This window comes from Hibiscus syriacus, unplaced genomic scaffold (genome assembly GCF_006381635.1).
Source record: "Hibiscus syriacus cultivar Baekdansim isolate YM2019G1 unplaced genomic scaffold, ASM638163v2 tig00113338_pilon, whole genome shotgun sequence".
Taxonomy (NCBI): Eukaryota; Viridiplantae; Streptophyta; class Magnoliopsida; order Malvales; family Malvaceae; genus Hibiscus; species Hibiscus syriacus.
This window is the reverse complement of record NW_024063457.1, coordinates 111,223-130,148: the sequence shown is the minus strand read 5'-3', so window position 1 is coordinate 130,148 and position 18,926 is coordinate 111,223. Positions and strand designations below refer to the sequence as shown.

At 34.4% G+C, this 18,926-nt stretch overlaps 1 protein-coding gene across 1 annotated transcript; it reads left to right on the top strand.

Moving 5' to 3' along the window:
• Positions 1-6,023: 6,023 nt before the first annotated feature.
• On the top strand, positions 6,024-7,704 carry LOC120186372. The gene is made up of 5 exons (XM_039190325.1): positions 6,024-6,255; positions 6,346-6,429; positions 6,970-7,087; positions 7,334-7,410; positions 7,511-7,704. Exons 1-5 carry the CDS (start codon positions 6,024-6,026, stop codon positions 7,534-7,536), a joined length of 537 nt encoding a protein of 178 aa, XP_039046256.1. The 3' UTR covers positions 7,537-7,704.
• Positions 7,705-18,926: the final 11,222 nt, after the last annotated feature.

Here is an 18,926-nt window from a genome sequence, read left to right as displayed (position 1 = left end):
TCCTCCTTGTAGATTGAGAAACATACATCAACTCATACATACATATATACATACATCAACTCATACATACATATATACATACATCAACACATACATGCATGTTACATGATTTTGCATAGTTGCATCAAACATTTATCATCATATATATTAAAGACATTTTTCTCCTCATTTGAGGACAAACTGGACAAAAAAAAAAAAATCAAATAAATTTCATCTTGGCATCCATCATAACATCCAATATAGTCAGTCAAAATTGCATCATTCTGATCTTTTCAGGAAATTAGAGCTCGGAAATAACCAGGTGTTTTCAACCTGAAAGAACAATGCAATCCACATATTTGGCCTCCTGAAGTCAACAATCAGATCTTCTGAAGATGTTTCCTCAACATGCAGGAATCAATAGATAAACTTTGAGCTATTGAGATTATTTTCTTTAAAAAATAAAGTGTCGTCTCACTTGAGATAGTTTTCTTAAAAACAAATTTTGTCTCGCTTGAGACAACTCTCTCTTTAAAACAAATTATGTCTCGCTTGAGACATTTTTTCCACAAATTTTGAGAATTAGACAACTTTCTCTTTAAAACATATTATGTCTCGCTTGAGACATTTTTCCACAAATTTTGAGAATTTTAAAACAAATTGCGTCTCGCTTGAGACATTTTTCCTTTGAGATACAAATTTTGAATTTGATTCACTAAAAACAAAATTAATCTCACCTTAGATTGTTGTTTCTTTCAAAACAAATTTTGTCTCTCTGGAGACAGTTTCTCTTGAGATAAATCTTTGAGTCTGTTCCTTTTGAATAAAAATCTTTGAGTTGTTTCTTTTGAAAAATCTTTGAGTCTATTTATTTTGAAACAAAGTTTTGTCTCTCTTGAGACAATTTCGTGAAAAATCCTTGAGTCTGAAACAAAGTTTTGTCTCTCTTGAGACAATTTTGAGTGAAAAAAATCTTTTTTGTGAAAAAAATCTTTGAGATTGTTTCTTTCAAAAAATCTTTGAGTTTGTTTCTTTGGAAACAAAATTTTGTCTCTCTTAAGATAGTTTCTTTTGAAACAAAAATCTTTGAGTTTGTTTCTTTGGAAATAAAATTTTGTCTCTCTTAAGATTTCTTTTAAAAAAAAATCTTTGAATCTGTTTCTCTTAAAATGAATTTTGTATCTCTTAAGACAGTCTTTTGAAGTAAATCTTTGAATATGTTCATTTTGAAAATCTTTGAGTCTGTTTCTTAACAAAATCATCTTTGAGTCTTTTTAAAAAAAAAAAAAAAAAAAAAAAAAAAAAACAAATGTTGTCTCTCTTGAGACAGTTTCTAATTAAAAACTAACTTTTGAGATTGTTTCATTTGAAACAAATTTGGCCTTACTTAAGATGTAATCCATCTTTGAATCTGTTTCTTTTGGAACAAAATTTTATCTCTTAATGACAATTTCTTTTGAAGAAAATCTTTGAGTTTGTTTCCTTTGAAAAAAATTTTCTCGAGACAACTTCTTTTGAAAATACCAACCTTCGAGATCGTTTAGACCATTTATTTTAAAACTACCCATCTTGGAGATTGTTGTTATTAAAACAAATGTTGACTCCCTTGAGGCAGTTTCTCTAGAAATACAAAATCTTTGAGTTTGTTTCAATTGAAATAAAACCATTTTGAGTCGTTTCACTTGAAACATTTTCTCTTGAAACATTTTCTCTTAAAACAAGATCATCTTTGAGTGTGTTTCTCTGGAAACAATGTTTTATCCCTTAAAACAAATTCTTTTGAAAAATCATTGAATCTCTTTCTTTGGAAACAAAAGTTTGTATCTCTCGAGACAGTTTCTTTGAGAAAAAATCTTTGAGTTTGTTTCTTTGGAAACAAAATTTACCATCTTTGAATTTGTTTCCTTTGAAACAAAACAAACATCTGTGAGATCGTTTCCCTTGAAATGAATTTTGTCTCATTTGAGACAATTTCCCATGAAACGTCGATCTTTGAGAACGTTTCCCTTAAAAACGAATTTTGTCTTGCACGAGACAGTTTCCCTTTAAATGTCATCTTTGAGTCGTTTCCCTTAAAACGAATTTGGTCTCTTTTGAGACAGTTGCTTTTAAAAATATCATCTTTGGGTTTGTTTCTTTTGAAACAAATCTTTGATTTGGTTTCTCTTGAAACCATAAATCCTAAAGATGGCCAGCCGTCCTCATCATGTAGGAACCGTGTCATCCCCAGATCAGAGCTCTTCATCACGTAGGAGCCGTGTCAACCATAGATAACCAGCCGTCCTCATCACGTAGGAACCGTGTTATCACCTTTAGATGGCCAGAATTCTTCATCACGTATGAGCCGTGTCATCAGCTGACCAGATCTCCTCATCACGTAGGAGCCGTGTCAACCATAGATAACCAGCCGTCCTCATCACGTAGGAACCGTGTTATCACCTTTAGATGGCCAGAACTCTTCATCACGTATGAGCCGTGTCATTCCCCAGATCAGATCTCCTCATCACGTAGGAGCCGTGTCAACCATAGATAACAGCGTCCTCATCACGTAGGAACCGTGTTATCACCTTAAGATGGCCAAGAACTCTTCATCATGTATGAGTAGTGTCATCCTTCGACCAGATGTCTTCATCACGTAGGAACCATGTCACCCTTAGACGACCCGAACTCTTCATCACGTATGAGCAGTGTCGTCCCCAACAACCAACATTATCCAATTGCTAAGTTTAAGAAGGAGGAGAACCAGACAAAAACGTGTTTTTTGTCGTCTTTGCCCTATTCTTGTTAACACAAGAATGTGCAAAGAGGGGCAGCTGTGGACACCCGTTTTTGTCCGGGTTTTTTTTCCGTTATTTTATTATTATTATTATTATTATCGTTATCTTATTATTTTATTATTATTTATTATTACATATTTTTTTGCAGGCCAAAGCCCAATACAACAAGGCCCAACCTAGGCTTAACCCGAGCCCATCACACGAGCCCAACAAAAATTAGGGTTTCAAAACCCTAAATATTTAGCCGCCGCCGCCGCTTCTGTTGGACTTCCAGCCGCGCCGCCGTCACTGTTCCGGCCCACTCCGATGGTCCAGCCGCCGTTCCCGCGCCACCATCGTCATCTACAGTGAAAAATCAGAAAACAAATCAACCCCAAGTTATCATCTACAGTGCACCAACTCCCCAAATTTAAAACCCCCAAATAAATATAACCTAAATCCCGATATTTACGGGATTTAATCCTGCAAAATCAATGAGACTCATACCCCTATTCTAGATATCATCATCATCTCACCCAACAAACAAGATTAAAGTACATGCAGCAACAAAAAGGAGGGGGAGGGGGGCATTCGGAAAAGAAAAAAACAGAGAGAAGAACGGGAGACCATTCGGGTTCAGAAAAAAAAAGAAAGAGAAAACATAAAAAAAAACAGAAGGTAGGAAAAAGAGGAGAGAATAGAGACCATACCTTGGTCGAACACGATGAAAACCGGTCGCCGGAGATGGAGAAACCGAAAGGTTTCTCCCTAATCCACTGTGATTGAGCCACTTTTAGGCCAAACGGAGGCCAGATCCTTGCTCAGGGTCTGGAGACGCTTTGAATAGTGTCGTTTTCTCTCCCTTCGGCGCCGGCGTACGGCGGCGGCCGCCGGTCAGTGGCGGCCGGCACGGCGGAATCTCGCCGTTTCCAGAGAGATTTCTAGATATCTCTCTCTCACTCTCTCCTCTTCTCTCTCTTTCCCTTTCTCATGTTGAAGGGAAAATGAAACAGATGGCCGGTTCAAGGAGATATTTGGGCTATTTATAGCTTGTGGGAAACGGCGTCGTTTTGAGGGGACGAGTTCTGTAATTTCACGCATGGGGTAACTACGCTTTTGGTCCCTGATGCTTTGTAACCGTATTATTTAGCCATTAAATGAAGTTTCATTTATTTGATTTCAGATTCTGATGTTCCTTATTTATATTTAGTCCTTTTATTATTTGTTAAGTTATTTTTGTTAATATTTGACATTGGTCACTATATTTGTGAATATTGTATTTTAGCCATTGGCTTGTGTATGGCTTAATTCCTATTTAGTCTTTTAGGTTTCAGTTTTTCTATTTGAGTCTCCTTTTTATTTCTGGTTATATTTTCGTCCTAACATATGTGTTGATGTTTATGACAATTTTTATATATCAAGCCTGGAATTTGTGAAATGTTTATTTCAGTCCTTAAATTTTCTGTAATGTTAGTTTGGTTTTATGCCTATTCAGGTTTATTGATTTGTGATTAATTTTATTTTGATCATTGTATGTATATTAATGGAATTTATTAACATTTATGTTTTAGTCTTTAAACTGGGTTGCCTTCTATTTTAGTCCATCTTTGTTCTTAGTTTTTATTTTCGGTGAGGTTTATGATTTTGGTCATCTGTTTTGTATCCTTTTCATTTCGGTCCTTTATGTTGGCTTGTGGGTTCGATTGGGATTAATATTTGATTTAGGCTTAAATTTTCTTTTAGGTTCATTTTAGTCACTATCCTAGGTATTATAACATTTTTTGGTTTATATTTGGTTCTGGTTTCAATATTTTAAATGTTACATCTTAGCCACTGATTTAATATTTCATGTATGTTTCTTTGATATTCGAATCTGGCCATCCCATTTTAAATATTTTATTTTAGTCCTATTAATGTATGTTATGTCATTTTTGTGAATATTTGACTTTTAGACATTATGTTTGTAATAGTTTCAGTCTAGTCCTAAGTTCTTGTATTGTGATATTTTGTGGATGTTGAATTCAGCCATCATACTTGCAAATGTTCTATTTTGGTCACTGTCTGACATTTTATCTAATTACTATTTGATCCTCCATGTTTCTGTGAAATTTCAATTTAGTCATAAGCTTTACTTTTGGGTTATTTCACTTCTAGTATTTGACTGTTTAATGTTTGTGATATGGGCTCTAAATTATTTTTATTTTTTATTTAGTCCTTTAAATTTCGGTTAGTGTTTTTTTTGGTCCATTAACTTTCTGTTTTTGCTGTTTAGCCTCCTAAGTTTCTGTTTATATTATTTAGCCTCTTAAATGTTTTATATTAATTTTGGTTTGTAATATTTACTAATTTATTTTTAGACATTTATGTATGGATGTGTATTTTACTCATTACTTAATTATTGGATTATGTAAATAATGTTTTCAATTTCATTTAATGTAAATATTTTATTTTGTATTTTCAATTACATTATATCTTTATCTATGTAAGAAATATTCGATTATATTTTCAAGAACACGTATGCGTAGAATGGGCGTGGAAAGTACTACTTGATCGAAGTGGTGTGATCCGGTACGGCATTTTAACGACATAGAAACTTGAAATAAGTCGTATTTTGCTAATTAATTTGTTCAAACGATGCAATGTGTGTTATTTTAAGTGACAATTTATTTTATTTTATGTGAATGTAAATTTCAAATTTTTAATTTGTATTCAATTCACGTTTTTTAGTTAATCAATTTACCCGTATGTAAACATCGTTTTTAGTTATATTTGATTCGCAATTTTTTTACATAATCAATGGTAGAATATTCTTTTACAAAAGAGAATAGTTGAAATAGCTTTCCCGACGGAGGATTGCAAATTTCAAGATTTCTTATCGAGTTAAAGGATTTTCTTTAAATAGTTAACTCGAAGTAAATTAATTAAATTTCAATAAATGGATCGTAATTTAACTTTATATTCGATTTATAGTTTCCACCATTTTACGACAACATGTAAGCGACACAGTACCAGTTTTTGGGCGTTGTGGGGTGCTTACCCTTCCCCGCACGTAATCGACTCCCGAATCCATTTAAATGAATCTTTGGTAACGCAGACCGAATCTTGTCTTAAAAAATGATTTTTCTTAAAATTGTTTTAAAAGACGTTTTTAGGTATTCGACCTACCTAACCCAAAGGTTGATGGCGACTCTTTTTAATTTTATTCAAATCAATGCAAAATCACCCATTTTTCCAAATTAAAGTCGTAATCGTTTTTTTAAATAATATAAATTCATTTTATAAAAAAAAATGGTTATGACAATGGAAGACGAAGAGTACAATTACAGAGAAGTAATTTTGCCTTCATTGATACCAGTAGTGCCAGAGCCAGCGCTAGAGAGGGAGACGGTGGAGAGGAGGAGAGGCAGAGATATAGTAATAGCCGTGGATCATGGTCCCAAAAGCAAACACGCCTTTGATTGGGCTCTTATTCACCTCGTCAGGCTTGCTGATACCATCCACCTTGTCCATGCTGTTTCCAGTAAGCACACCAATTATCACTTCCCATTTAAGTTTTATCTTGGAATTTCTTACTTATTTCTCTATTTTCTTTATTTTTTTTTCTTTGTAGGCGTCAGAAATGATATTGTTTATGAAACTAGTCAAGCTCTTATGGAGAAGTTAGCTGTGGAGGCTTTTGAGGTTGCCATGGTTAGTATTTTTTTTGTTGCTTTTAGTATTATTTTATTTCTTCAAGATTTGAAATTGTAATTGAGAGAACATTGAGATTATATGCTTTGTCCAGCAAGGGATTGTTGATGTATACCATTCAAGGTGCAATTTTTTATTTTCTGTATGTATGTGTTGATCCATTGTCTTTTGAATATTCTGTCAAATATCAAGATGATTCACTGTTTTAGTAATTTAAAAGTGCAAGCGGGTCATAATTGTAATCAGTGATTTAAATAGAGGTCCGCTGTCGGAATAACACCCCTTCTCCTGTAGTTTTAATGTATTAAAAAAGTTTAAGTTGATGCATATGAAGAGGTTTCTAAAATTCTCAGTGGAGTATGCAGATTACATTGCAATTGACAACTGGTTTTAGCATTTATACATTATAATTGAATCAAACCTTGGGGTTATATTTCATAATCAACCCTTTGGTTTGGCATGCCCTTAACTCTGATATAGCTTAAGAGTTCAACAATTATTTAGTCTTTGGATTTTCAGAAAGTTATAATTTCTTTGGAATTAGGTGAGAGTACAGCTCGAATAGTCGAGGGGGATGCCGGAAAGGTAATTTGCAAGGAAGCAGAGAGGTTGAAGCCAGCAGCGGTGGTTATGGGAACTCGTGGTAGAAGCTTAATACAAAGGTCTGTTTTCCCCTTAATTACATGCTACATCGTTCTATGTGATGCTTGAGCTTGTGTTACCTTGCCCTATCCTCTTTCGACACCAACTTTTTTCTTAAAGTGCCCATGTCCCAACCTCCAAATACATGAATATTGATCTTATCGGACATCGATTCCTGAGTCTGAGTAACGCAGACTTTTCCATCCTACAAAATCATGACTCCCTTCTTTCCATTATTTTCTCTCATCATATTCATACATTTGCAGTGTTCTTCAAGGAAGCGTGAGCGAGTATTGCTTCCACAACTGTAAAGCCGCACCTGTCATAATTGTACCTGGGAAAGGTACTATCCCTAATCGATAAGAGTCTTCGAGCTCTTCTATTTCATTTTATGCATTGGAAATTCTGAAAGATTCACACATTTTGATTCTATAACTTGGCAGAAGCTGGAGATGAATCACTGATATAGGGGCAATAATTAACGTGAGAAACCATTGGCCATGAGATTGATTTGTTTGCTTGTATGTAATGTAGATAGCTTGGTTGTTTGTATGTGGTAACTACGTTACTGAGACACCTACCAATTTATTGTGTGTAATTTTATTGGTATTTCTATATTGAATTGCTTGATTAGCAGAACTTATATCCATGGACGTGTTCTTTTCATGATCCACAACAGTCACCGCCTCTATATCAGTTCGATGACATCCATGGATGTGTTGGTACCACCGCCATTATTGTTGTTTTGGTTGTACTTTTGGATTTGCTCTATGCCTGTTTTCACTTGCAATTTTCTGCAATGGGGATATGAGATTATTGTTGTTTGATTGTATCTGGTGTGGTAATCTTTTGCCTGGTCTTAGAATTTACACACTACCATTTGCATTCATTGGATCAGACCATATATTTTAGGGGGGGGGGGGGAACATCACTTTCAGAAAAGCATCAGTTATATGTGAATCCATGGATGACTTTTTTGTCACTCGTATAACGCATACTACCGATGTTGATTTCAGCTACAAGTAGGGGTTACAAATAGAAATGAGACTTCGATTGAGTCGAGAAAAAAATTGAGTTATTTGAGTTGATGTAGTAAGCGTTGTAATTATCAAATAAATAAATCATTTCTTAGATAAGTAAGCTATAAACGTAAATAGGAAATGAGTTAGTCCACAAGGATTAGGGAATTTCTAATTTAGGTTTGATTTGATGTTAGCCTAGAAATCCGTAAAACAAAATAATTAAAAAGAGGGGATAATCAAACGACTAAATAAATAAAATTTTAAATAAATAAGTGTCGTAATTATTAAATAAATAAGTCATTTTTCTCGGATAAGTAAGCTATAAACGTATAATAGGGAAGAAGGGGTCGGTCTACAAAGATTCGAGAATTTCTAATTTAGGTTTGATTTGATGCTAACCAAGAAATATGTAAAGCAAAAGAATTAAAAAAAGGGTTTGAATAATCAAGCGACTAAATGAATAAAATAAAAACTAAAGTAAAAACAAAAAAAATAAGAAAAGTAAATCGTAGAGAATTAATTAAGATGACAAATAGCCTCCAGTTTCGTTTTGCTCCAATCCGTCTCCATTACTGAAATAAATTTTACTTCAGATGCCTTTCGGTTACAATCTACAAGGTCCACCCCTGTAATTTGCTCTTCTCTCTGGTGAACTAATTTCTAAAGTCAATCATTAAAATTTAGTCTTTGTTTGGATTAATATCAACTAACGATATTAATGCCAATGCAGATTTAGAAATTGGAAAAGTCCACTATTAGAGGAGAATCCACTTCCCTGATTGTGACCAAGAAAATAGTTGATTCTCCATGATTTTAGCTCCTCTTACTTATTCACCTTAATTCTAGGATATTGCCTTTTATTGTATAGATTCTTTTTATTTCCTTGTTTATAGATGTACAATTTATTGTACAAATGAAGATAACCTCATAGCATTTAGGCTTGAGGCATTTCCTTTACTTGGTATCAGCAGTTGGAGAAATCCTTGTCGTTTTAAGCTTTCATGGCTGACTCTTCAACCAACCAGCTTCCGCTTAATACGATGGTTCACATGGTGACCATCAAACTCACTCCCACAAATTACCTCTTGTGGCGTCGTCAATTTATTCCTTTACTGGAAAGTCAAGATTTAATGGGTTATCTGGATGGGTCTTTCTCGGCACCTTCTTCTCAGATTCTCCAGGATACTGATCTGGTTCTGAATCCTGCTTACAAAAAAATGACACGCACAAGATCGGTTAATACTCAGTCTTCTTTATGCCTCTCTCACAGAGGAATGTATGGCTGAAGTTGTGGATTGCTCTACTGCTTGTGATGCTTGGCTAGCTCTTGAAGCCTCTTTTTCACACAGTTATAAGATTCGGGAGATTCAATTAAAAGACGAACTCCAACTAATGCAACGAGGCTCTCGTGGTGTTGTTGAATATGCTCGTTCTTTTGCTCTCTCTGTGATCAACTTAGTGCTACCCGGTAAACCCGTTGATGACACATATAAGGTACATTGGTTTCTTCGTGGTCTTGGATTTGATTACAAAATTTTTTCTACGTCAATGTCGTCATAGTTGCTGCTGCCTTCTTTCGCCAACTTGGTACCGAAAGCCCTCAGCCATGAGCTTTTCTCTAAGTCCCTTCATGGTGTCTCATCTTCCCAGTCAGCTCTTGTTGCCCAACGAGATTATTCTTCTTCTGGTCGCCTAAAGCCTGCCTTCTCTTTGTCTGCTTTTGGAAATATTTCTAAGACTCCAGGTGTTATCTTAATTCTAGGATATTACCTTTAATTGTATATATTCTTTTTTATTTCCTTGTTTATAGATATACAATTTATTGTATAAAAGAAGATCACCTCACAACATTTAGGCTTGAGGCATTTCCTTTACATCCACGCTCAAATAATAGTGTCTCGATGAGATCGAACCCGATCTTGATTTTCCTTAGCAGACCACCGCTAATTTTGTTTTTAGGTAATTGAATTTGCTACAAGTCAACTCTCCTCCCCAATTGTAGATCACAACGTAGATTAAGTCAATATGCACTCTTTGAATTGAAGACATTGAGATGCTTAAAGAAAAGACTGGTTGCCTCTCATTGTCTGCCGAAAATCAAGATAAATATGAAGATATAGAGCATTTTTGCAATTCTCACGAGATCGAATCAAGTTTTAGCTCATATATTAGCTAAGAAAAAGTTTAGTCAAGCATGATAGAGTTCACACTTGACGTGTGAAAGAGAGAAAAGATTAAGAAGAAGATAATCTTATTAAACCTAAAACAAAATAAAAGCCAAAATCAGTACTATATTGAATTGTGAACATGTCTCAAGCTTCACCCCTAGAGATATTTATAGTTTTGAGATAACCTAATGAAAATAAAATGCTAACTCTTAAAAAATTAAAACTTAATTCTTAATTAATAAATAGTAAACTAAAATCCTAATAATAAATCATTAAAACCTACTTGAAATTCTAAGCAAAGTAAAATTCTAATTAAATAAATAATAAAACCTAAGAGGTTTGAAGTTATTACAACTTTTAATTCTTAAAGAATTGAGGTTCTCCTTATTTTTCTCCTTTGATCTTACTGATTGGATTATTTAATTAGAGTTGGCGTCTGGATTGGTCTTCTTAGAGTTGGCGACGACTATTCCCAAAAAAAAATCTATTTAATTTCCCTTTAATCGTTGTTTCTTGAAAAATAGAGCTATGTACAGATTCGAACATAAATAACCCAAATTGACATTATAAAAAGAGGTAACATGGATTAATTAATTACATAATATTAACCAAATAAAAAAAATGAGTCTCATTTTATAATTCAATTTTTATTTAAAAAAAATTCGAGTTGAGTTCAAGTTTCTATTTAAATTTAACTATAAATGTTTATATAATATTTATAGTACTATTGATTCTAATTTAAACAATTTTTTATAATTATATGTAATACACATATATTTTTCATATTTTTTATATAGAGAGAGAAATCAATTCAAACTTTAAAATAAATATAATTAATAAAAATTATGAATTACTCTAATTTTATTATAAGTTAACTTAAATTTAATTTTTTTTGAGTATAATCAAAATTTTAAATCAAATTAAGTTAAAAAATTTTGCTTACTCCCGACTACAACGGGCACTGCAACTTTGGATATTATCATCCAGTTCTTGTGTTGGAACACAAGTACTTGATTTTAGCTTCTTGTATGGTCAACTTTATGTATTTGCACTCATTTCGTTCATTGTATTCGCATTGTAGCTTTTGGTGACTAATATTTATATCACTATAATTTTTTATTTTTCATTATTTAATTTGCGATGCAATTTTATTTCACTTCTTATATTTTTATTTTTAAAATAAGTATTCAAAGTATAAGATTTACGCTTTAAAAATTATTTAAAGAAATCACATCTTTTGGATATTACTATAACATTTAACTGGTCGCATTTTTTGTCCCACACGTGTTAAATCCTTTAATTTCGATCAGTTAAAACGAGGACGCACATTATAATCTACTATCTAAAATTTAAAAGAATTGAGAGATTGTGATTTTTTTATTAAATGATTTCGATAGTAAAAAAGAAATATTATTATTATTATTATTATTATTATTTTGAGATTTTGAATTCGAGCATTAAATATCAATATATGAATATTTAATGTCAAATGATTAAGAGTATTATTTGAACATATATTATCTTATATTTATTATCCAATAATAAAAAAAGGTTTAAAGAACAATTCCTGTAGAATACATTTTTCTTCTATAAAAACTCTTAGTACCTTTCTTACACCAAGGAAGAATAAAAAAGTTAAAAAAATTGACGAATAATAAAAAATTACAAAACTTTGAAAGAAAAATTTTAAAATGTACGTCACTAAGATGGCGTTTGGTTCGTTGGAATATTTTTTAGGGAAATGAAATCTGTGAAGGAATTGGAATCTGAAGGAATTGAAATCTGAATCTGAAACCTGTTTGGTTGGCAGGAAATTGAATTGAAATCCAATTCCATATTCTGTTTGGTTCGCAGAGATGTCAGATGAATTTGATTTTAGTAATGTAAAATGATAGAATTGCCCTTCTTGTTTTTTTTGTTTAATTTTAGTTTGTTTTATAACTTACATGTAGCAATATATTATAAAATTTTAAAAAATATTAAATTTTCATTTTATTGATTGGTTATTCATTTCAATAAATTATAAAAATCATACTAATAAATATCATAAGTTAAAATCATCCCAATTAGGAATGGCCATGGGCCGGGTTGGGTTTTTGGTCCACCCGACCCGAACAGAGAACAAGGAACCTCCACCCGAGATCTGACCCGACCCGAATATATGAATTAGAAACCCGACCCGAAATAATAAAAAAATTATTTTTATTTAATAAAAACAATGACTTATTTGAAAAAATTATATATAGAGGGGTATTATTGTAATTATTCCTAAATATATAAGGTAAAATTATATATTTTTCGGGTCGGGTCGAGTATTTTTCACCCTAAACCCGAACTCGACCCGAATATCACACTTAAAAAAATCCGACCCGAACTCGATTTTTTTTAAAAAAAATCCGACCCAATCCCGATTTTTTTAAAAACCGACCCGATCTCGAAAGTTTTATAAAAAAATCCGACCCGAATATTAAAAGATTGATGAGGGTAGTATGGTCAAATTTGACATTCCCTCCTCTTTCAATTCCATCATGTTATGGATATAATTTGCTTTCACTCCCTTGGTAAAATTGGATTTCAATTTCCCCTTTAAAAATTTGAACCAAACATAAAAAAAATAGTAGAATTGGATTCTAATTCCTCTCATTCCAAAGAATTTCAGCCAACCAAACGGACTAAGGTCTTAGCTTAGTCCTTATTGTAGGTCATGTTGACAACACAGGATTTTAGCTTCGTAATTGTAGGATCCTACATTGATCCAATAGTCAACGACGAATGTTAAACCATAACTACTCGTACATTTTCTTATCAGAAAGAGCATTAAAATTACATGATGATCTCGACAATATTATAGGAATAATTAAAACTTATTTATTTTTTTGTTAAAATAACTCACAATAACACAAATAATATTATTTTATTAAAATATTATCTGCTTAATAAAGATGCCACGTAAGAAGCATATTCTAAAAGTTATATTTTATAGATGTGATAGGTATTTCAAACAATCTTTCTTATATTGACATCATCCAAGATCAAATTGAAAAAATAGAAATAATAAGTCAAAATTTAAAAAAGAAAAAAAAACCACCGTAAGATATAGAAGAGGCTTATAAAAGGAATTTCAGAATCGATTAGTCTCATTATCAAATACACCATTAGTTTATATACACTTCTCAATACAATAATAGACTTTGTAACCATATAGACGAATCCCATAAATTACTCCTAACTTCCCTAATTACTCGTAACACCCCTTCAAGTTGGAGCATGGGGATTCACAATGCCCAACTTGCCAAATAAAAACTCAAAGTGCTTCTTGCCTAAAGCAGTAGTGAAAATATATGCGATTTGAACCGTAGTAGGAATGTAAGAAGACGTAATCAAACCCTCTGTTATTACGTCATGAACTAAGTGGCAATCCACTCCAATATGCTTTGTTCTCTCATGATATACCGAATTTCTGGAAATATGCAAAGCTAATTGGCTATCACAAAATAAGGGAATAGCCTTGGTATGATGAACACTCAAGCTAAGTAACAAGCACTTAAGCCATTTTAACGCACAAGTAACGGCTGCCATGGATCGATATTTTGCTTTGTGATGAACGCCAAAAGTGTACTTTTTAGTCTTCCACGAGATAGGAGAATGACTAGGAAAACAAGCCAACCCGTCAATGATCAACGCGTAAGAGGACATGCAGCCCAATCAAAGTAACACCACCCTGTTAGCGTCAACTCACTATCCGAACGCAATAAGATACCTTAACTCGGAATACCTGTCAAATATCGCTCAACGCGTAAAGCAGCTTCCCAATGCTCTACGCGAGGTTGCTGCATAAATTGAGACAAAGTGTGAATAGAGTATGCCAAATCCGGCCTAGTTATGACCAAATATACTAGACGTCTAATTTGACGATGATAAGACTCCGGATCAGTGAGGAGAGCCCAGGAAGCATGAGCAAGTTTGTGTTTTGTTCAATAGGAAAATCGGCCGGTTTCCCTAAGAGACCAGCCTGTGATAATATCGAGAGTATACTTGCGCTGACACAAAAATAAACCGGAGGAACTTCTCGCAACCTCTAGGCCAAGAAAATAGTAAGGTCTCCAATCCTCATATGGAAACAATCACTCAAATAAGCTTGAAAATCTTATTGCAGTGGAATCGTTGCCATAGATAATTAAACCATCAACATATACTAGACATTAATATGAACACCACCTTAGTATTATAAGTGTTGAATCAAAATAGAGTAAAAACTCTAATTGATCCAAAAAAAAAAAAAACTCTCTTTAGAATAATCTCACAAAATTGCAAAAGGGAAGAACTCTTAAGAAGCTTTCAAATGCTTATAATTAAGCTTGATTGTTGGATGATAAAACTCAAATACAAGTAGGGTATTTATAGGTTACAAGAAACAATCTAAACCACTCATTAAAATAACACTAAATAATCTAAACCATTGAAATTAAAACATGAGAAAAATACTTAATTTTCACCTAACTAAATTGATGTAAGCAATGACATCAAAACTAATTGAGTAAGCAATGACATCAAATTAATTTAGGTGTGAACATATAGGCTAATATTGAATTTTCAACACTCCCCTCAATGTTAGCCTCCATTCTTTGAATCACGCCATGTGACGACGGAAATGTTCAAACTTTCCAACACTCAAGCTTTTTGTAAACAAGTCAGCAATTTGCTCATCTGTCTTGATTTGCCTCATCTCAATCTTCTTGCAAAAACTTTTCCCTAACAAAGTGGTAATGTACTTCCACATGTTAGTTCTTGCATGAAAGACAGGATTCTCCGCTAGCCGAATTGCCGATTGGTTGTCACAATACAACGGAATTGCATAATCTACTGGTTGATGTAGATTATTCATCAACTGTATCACCATGTACTCTCTTGAGCTGCCATTGCTGCTGCTCGATACTCAGCTTCAGTGGTTGACAATGATACCGTTGGTTGTCTTTTGCTACACCAAGAAATTGTTCCGGAGCCAAGCTTAAACACATACCCAGTTGTTGATCTCTGGTGTCATGATCTCCTGCATAATCAGCATCACAATAACCAACTAACTTGCAGTTTTCACCTTTCTTGTACAAAACCTTCCAGATACGTTCTTTGCATGTAGCATACTTCGACAATTTCTGCAAGATGCCGGTTTTTCTTTCCGCTACACCATTCTGTTGTGGCGTGTGGCACAGTGTACTGATGACGTATTCGACATTCCCTTAGGTATTGAGAGAACTCGTTTGATCTATATTCTCATCCGTGTCTGTGCGCAAGCAGCATATCTTCTTCCCACTTCTCCTTCAGCTGAGTCTCTGAACTCTTTAAACTTTGAGAAAGTATCAGCATACCGCTAATTGATGTTGCTTAACCGGTCCGAACACATCAGAGTGAACCAACTCCAAAGGTTCTTTTGCTTTAAACTTCGACTCGTCATATGGTAATTGGTGTGCTTTACCATACTGGCATCCCGCACAGACCGTGTCTGTTCTCACGTCTAGTTGAGGAAGCCCCTTAAGCATCGACTTTTTCACCATCACACTTAGCTTGGAATAGCTAACGTGACCTAACCGCATGTGCCATAGATCTGATGTCTCATTTTTCCTTGTCCTGTCCACATATGCAGACTCTGCTGACATCACGTAAATTGATTCCAAACGTCGTCCCTCCATTGTTGGTGTTTCTGTGATTTTGACATCACGATAAACCTTCACGTCTTGGGGACCAAATAAGACATAATGGCCTGATGTTGTTAGTTGAGCCACAGATAGCAAATTTTTCTTCATTCCTGGGACATGGTAAACATCTTGGAGTTGCACCTGGTTAGTATTATATCGAGGAGTAACTATTGTCTTACCGATGTGAGTTATCGATAACCTTGAGTTGTCAGCTGTCACCACCACATGACCTCCATTGTACTCAGACAGGTTTTGCAACTTCTGTTTGTCACCCGTCATATGATTTGAGCAGCCAGAATCTACGATCCAATCATTCTTGTAGTCAATCCGTTCTGGTGTTGTTACCGTGAGAGCTAATTCTTCTTCCTCCGTAGCAAATAACGCTTCAGTATCCCAACCATCTTCACTATTCTCCTTCGAACAAGAAGTAGCAGTATTACTTTCAACAGGCTTTTTCTTGGTCCAACAGTCTTTTGCCATGTGGCCCATCTTCCCACAATTATAACACTTGCCATCGAACTTTCTACTATTACCGCGATTCTTGGAAGCTCCCCCTGAATGAGGGCCTCCCTTTCCTTGGTAATTTTTCACCTTGTCACCATCCTTTTTAGATCCATTGCCAGTATACCACTGAAAAGTGCCTCTGCTTTTGCTGGTGTAGAGCGCTTCCTCTTCACCCTTCAACGAGACTCCTCCCATTTGCTTGGCCATGGCTTCTTGACCTGCAAGCAAATTTTCGAACTCAACAAGCGATGGTTGTGTCGGCCATCCCTGTACAGCGGCAACAAACCCTCGATATTCGGGTCTCAAACCATGGACAATTATTCTTTTTATCCTGGCTTCCCCAATAGCAGCTGTCGGATCTAATTCTGAAATTTCACGGCATATCGACTTCACCTTGTGAAAGTATTGGGCAACCGCCATGTCGCGTTGCGCCATTGATAGAAGTTCATTCTCGAGAAGTTACAATTTTGTATCGTTCCTCTTCGAAAAGAGTGTAACAAAAGTGTCCCATGCTTCCTTTGGTGTTTTAGCATCCCGGATGTGCTCCAACATTTCTTCTTCAATTGTGGTCTTTAAAGCAAACATTGCTTTGCCTGCTTTAATTTTCCACTTTCGCAAGATTCCATTGGCATTCTGTCGCCGGTTGTGTAACTTCACCACCACCGACAACCTCCCAAAGGTCTTGACCTTGTAAGTATGACTCCATACATGTTGCCCACGTGTTGTAGTTTTTGTTGTTGAGCTTCTTGATTCCTCCAACTACTTGAAGATCACCATCTTAACGGCAAGACTTTGACTACACCGAACAAGCTTGAGTAACAAACGTGCAGAGTACTAAATTACTCTAAACACAAAGAAGCTCCACAAGGTTTGTAATAACCTCGACAATAACTCAAGAAATATTTTCTGATGTGGAAGATCAGTTAAAAACTGCAGCCACAGAGCATACTCAGAATTTCAAGAGATCTTAAAAAACGTGGCTCGGATACCAATGAATCAAAACAAAAAACTCTAATTGATCCAAAAAAAAAAAAACTCTCTTCAGAATAATCTCACAAAATTGCAAAAGGGAAGAACTCTTAAGAAAGCTTTCAAATGCTTATAATTAAGCTTTGATTGTTGGATGATAAAACTCAATACAAGTAGGGTATTTATAGGTTACAAGAAACAATCTAAACCACTCATTAAAATAAACACTAAATAATCTAAACCATTGAAATTAAAACATGAGAAAAATACTTAATTTTCACCTAACTAAATTGATGTAAGCAATGACATCAAAACTAAATTGATGTAAGCAATGACATCAAATTAATTTAGGTGTGAACATATAGGCTAATATTGAATTTTCAACAATAAGTAAAAAGAAAATCTGAGTAAGATTGCAGGAAACCATACCTTTTCAAAGCAACAAGCTTGGCAAACTAACAACGTGGTGCTTGTTTTAAACCATAGAGAGATTTTCTTAAAACAAACCATATTCAGATTGGAGGACTCAAACCCCGGAGGCAATTTCAACTATTCCTCATCCAGATCATCATGAAGGAAAACGTTGTGAACATCCATTTGATGAAGTTCCCAATTTTTTGAAGCAGCTATAGCTAGAAAAACACGAATCGTCACCATTTTTGCAACAGGAACAAATATCTCATTGTAGTCTAAACCCTTGATCTGATGATTTCCAAAGACTACCAATCGATCTTTTAATCTCTCTATACTTCCATCGGCATGAAACTTTATGCTATACACCCATTGAATACCCAAAGCATGCTTTCCAGGGGAGGTACTCCATTGTTCAAGTACCATTTTCTTCTAATGCCTTTATTTCATTCTGCATAGCACTTCTCCAACTTTCATCTTTTATGGCCTCTTTGAAGGACCGAGGTTCATGTTCTGTAGTAATGGCTGTAATAAACTTGCGATATTTGATAGTAAAATTGTCACAATTTATATAGCATGTTATTGGGAAAGAAATACCTGAGGGAAGCTGCGGAGAGGAAGTAGCACTAGATGTCTCTTCGACAATGATATTAGTAACATAATCTCGAAGAACTGATGGAGTCTTTTGTCGTAAACCACAACCTAGAACCTCATCCGGAGCATTAACGACCAAAGTAGGATTTGAAGTTGTCTCAGAAGTGACAACAAGGGGTTGGTCGGCTGAAGTAGTGGACTTAACTTGAAACGATGTAGTTGCAATAGGTTCAGAAGAACTCGGTGATGCAACATCTACGGGATTATGGGGTTGTACTTCATCATCCAAAAAATTCACGAAATCAAGATCAACCTCAACATTTTTGTCAAACGTGTCACTAGGTGCTGCATGTGTAGCCTCCAAATCAATAAAGGGAAAATTATTCTAAAAAAATTTCACATCTCGTGAAACAAAGAACTCTCGTGTGTCAAGATCAAACAACCTCCATCCCTTGTTGCCAATTGGATAACCCACAAAAATACATCTACGACTTCTAC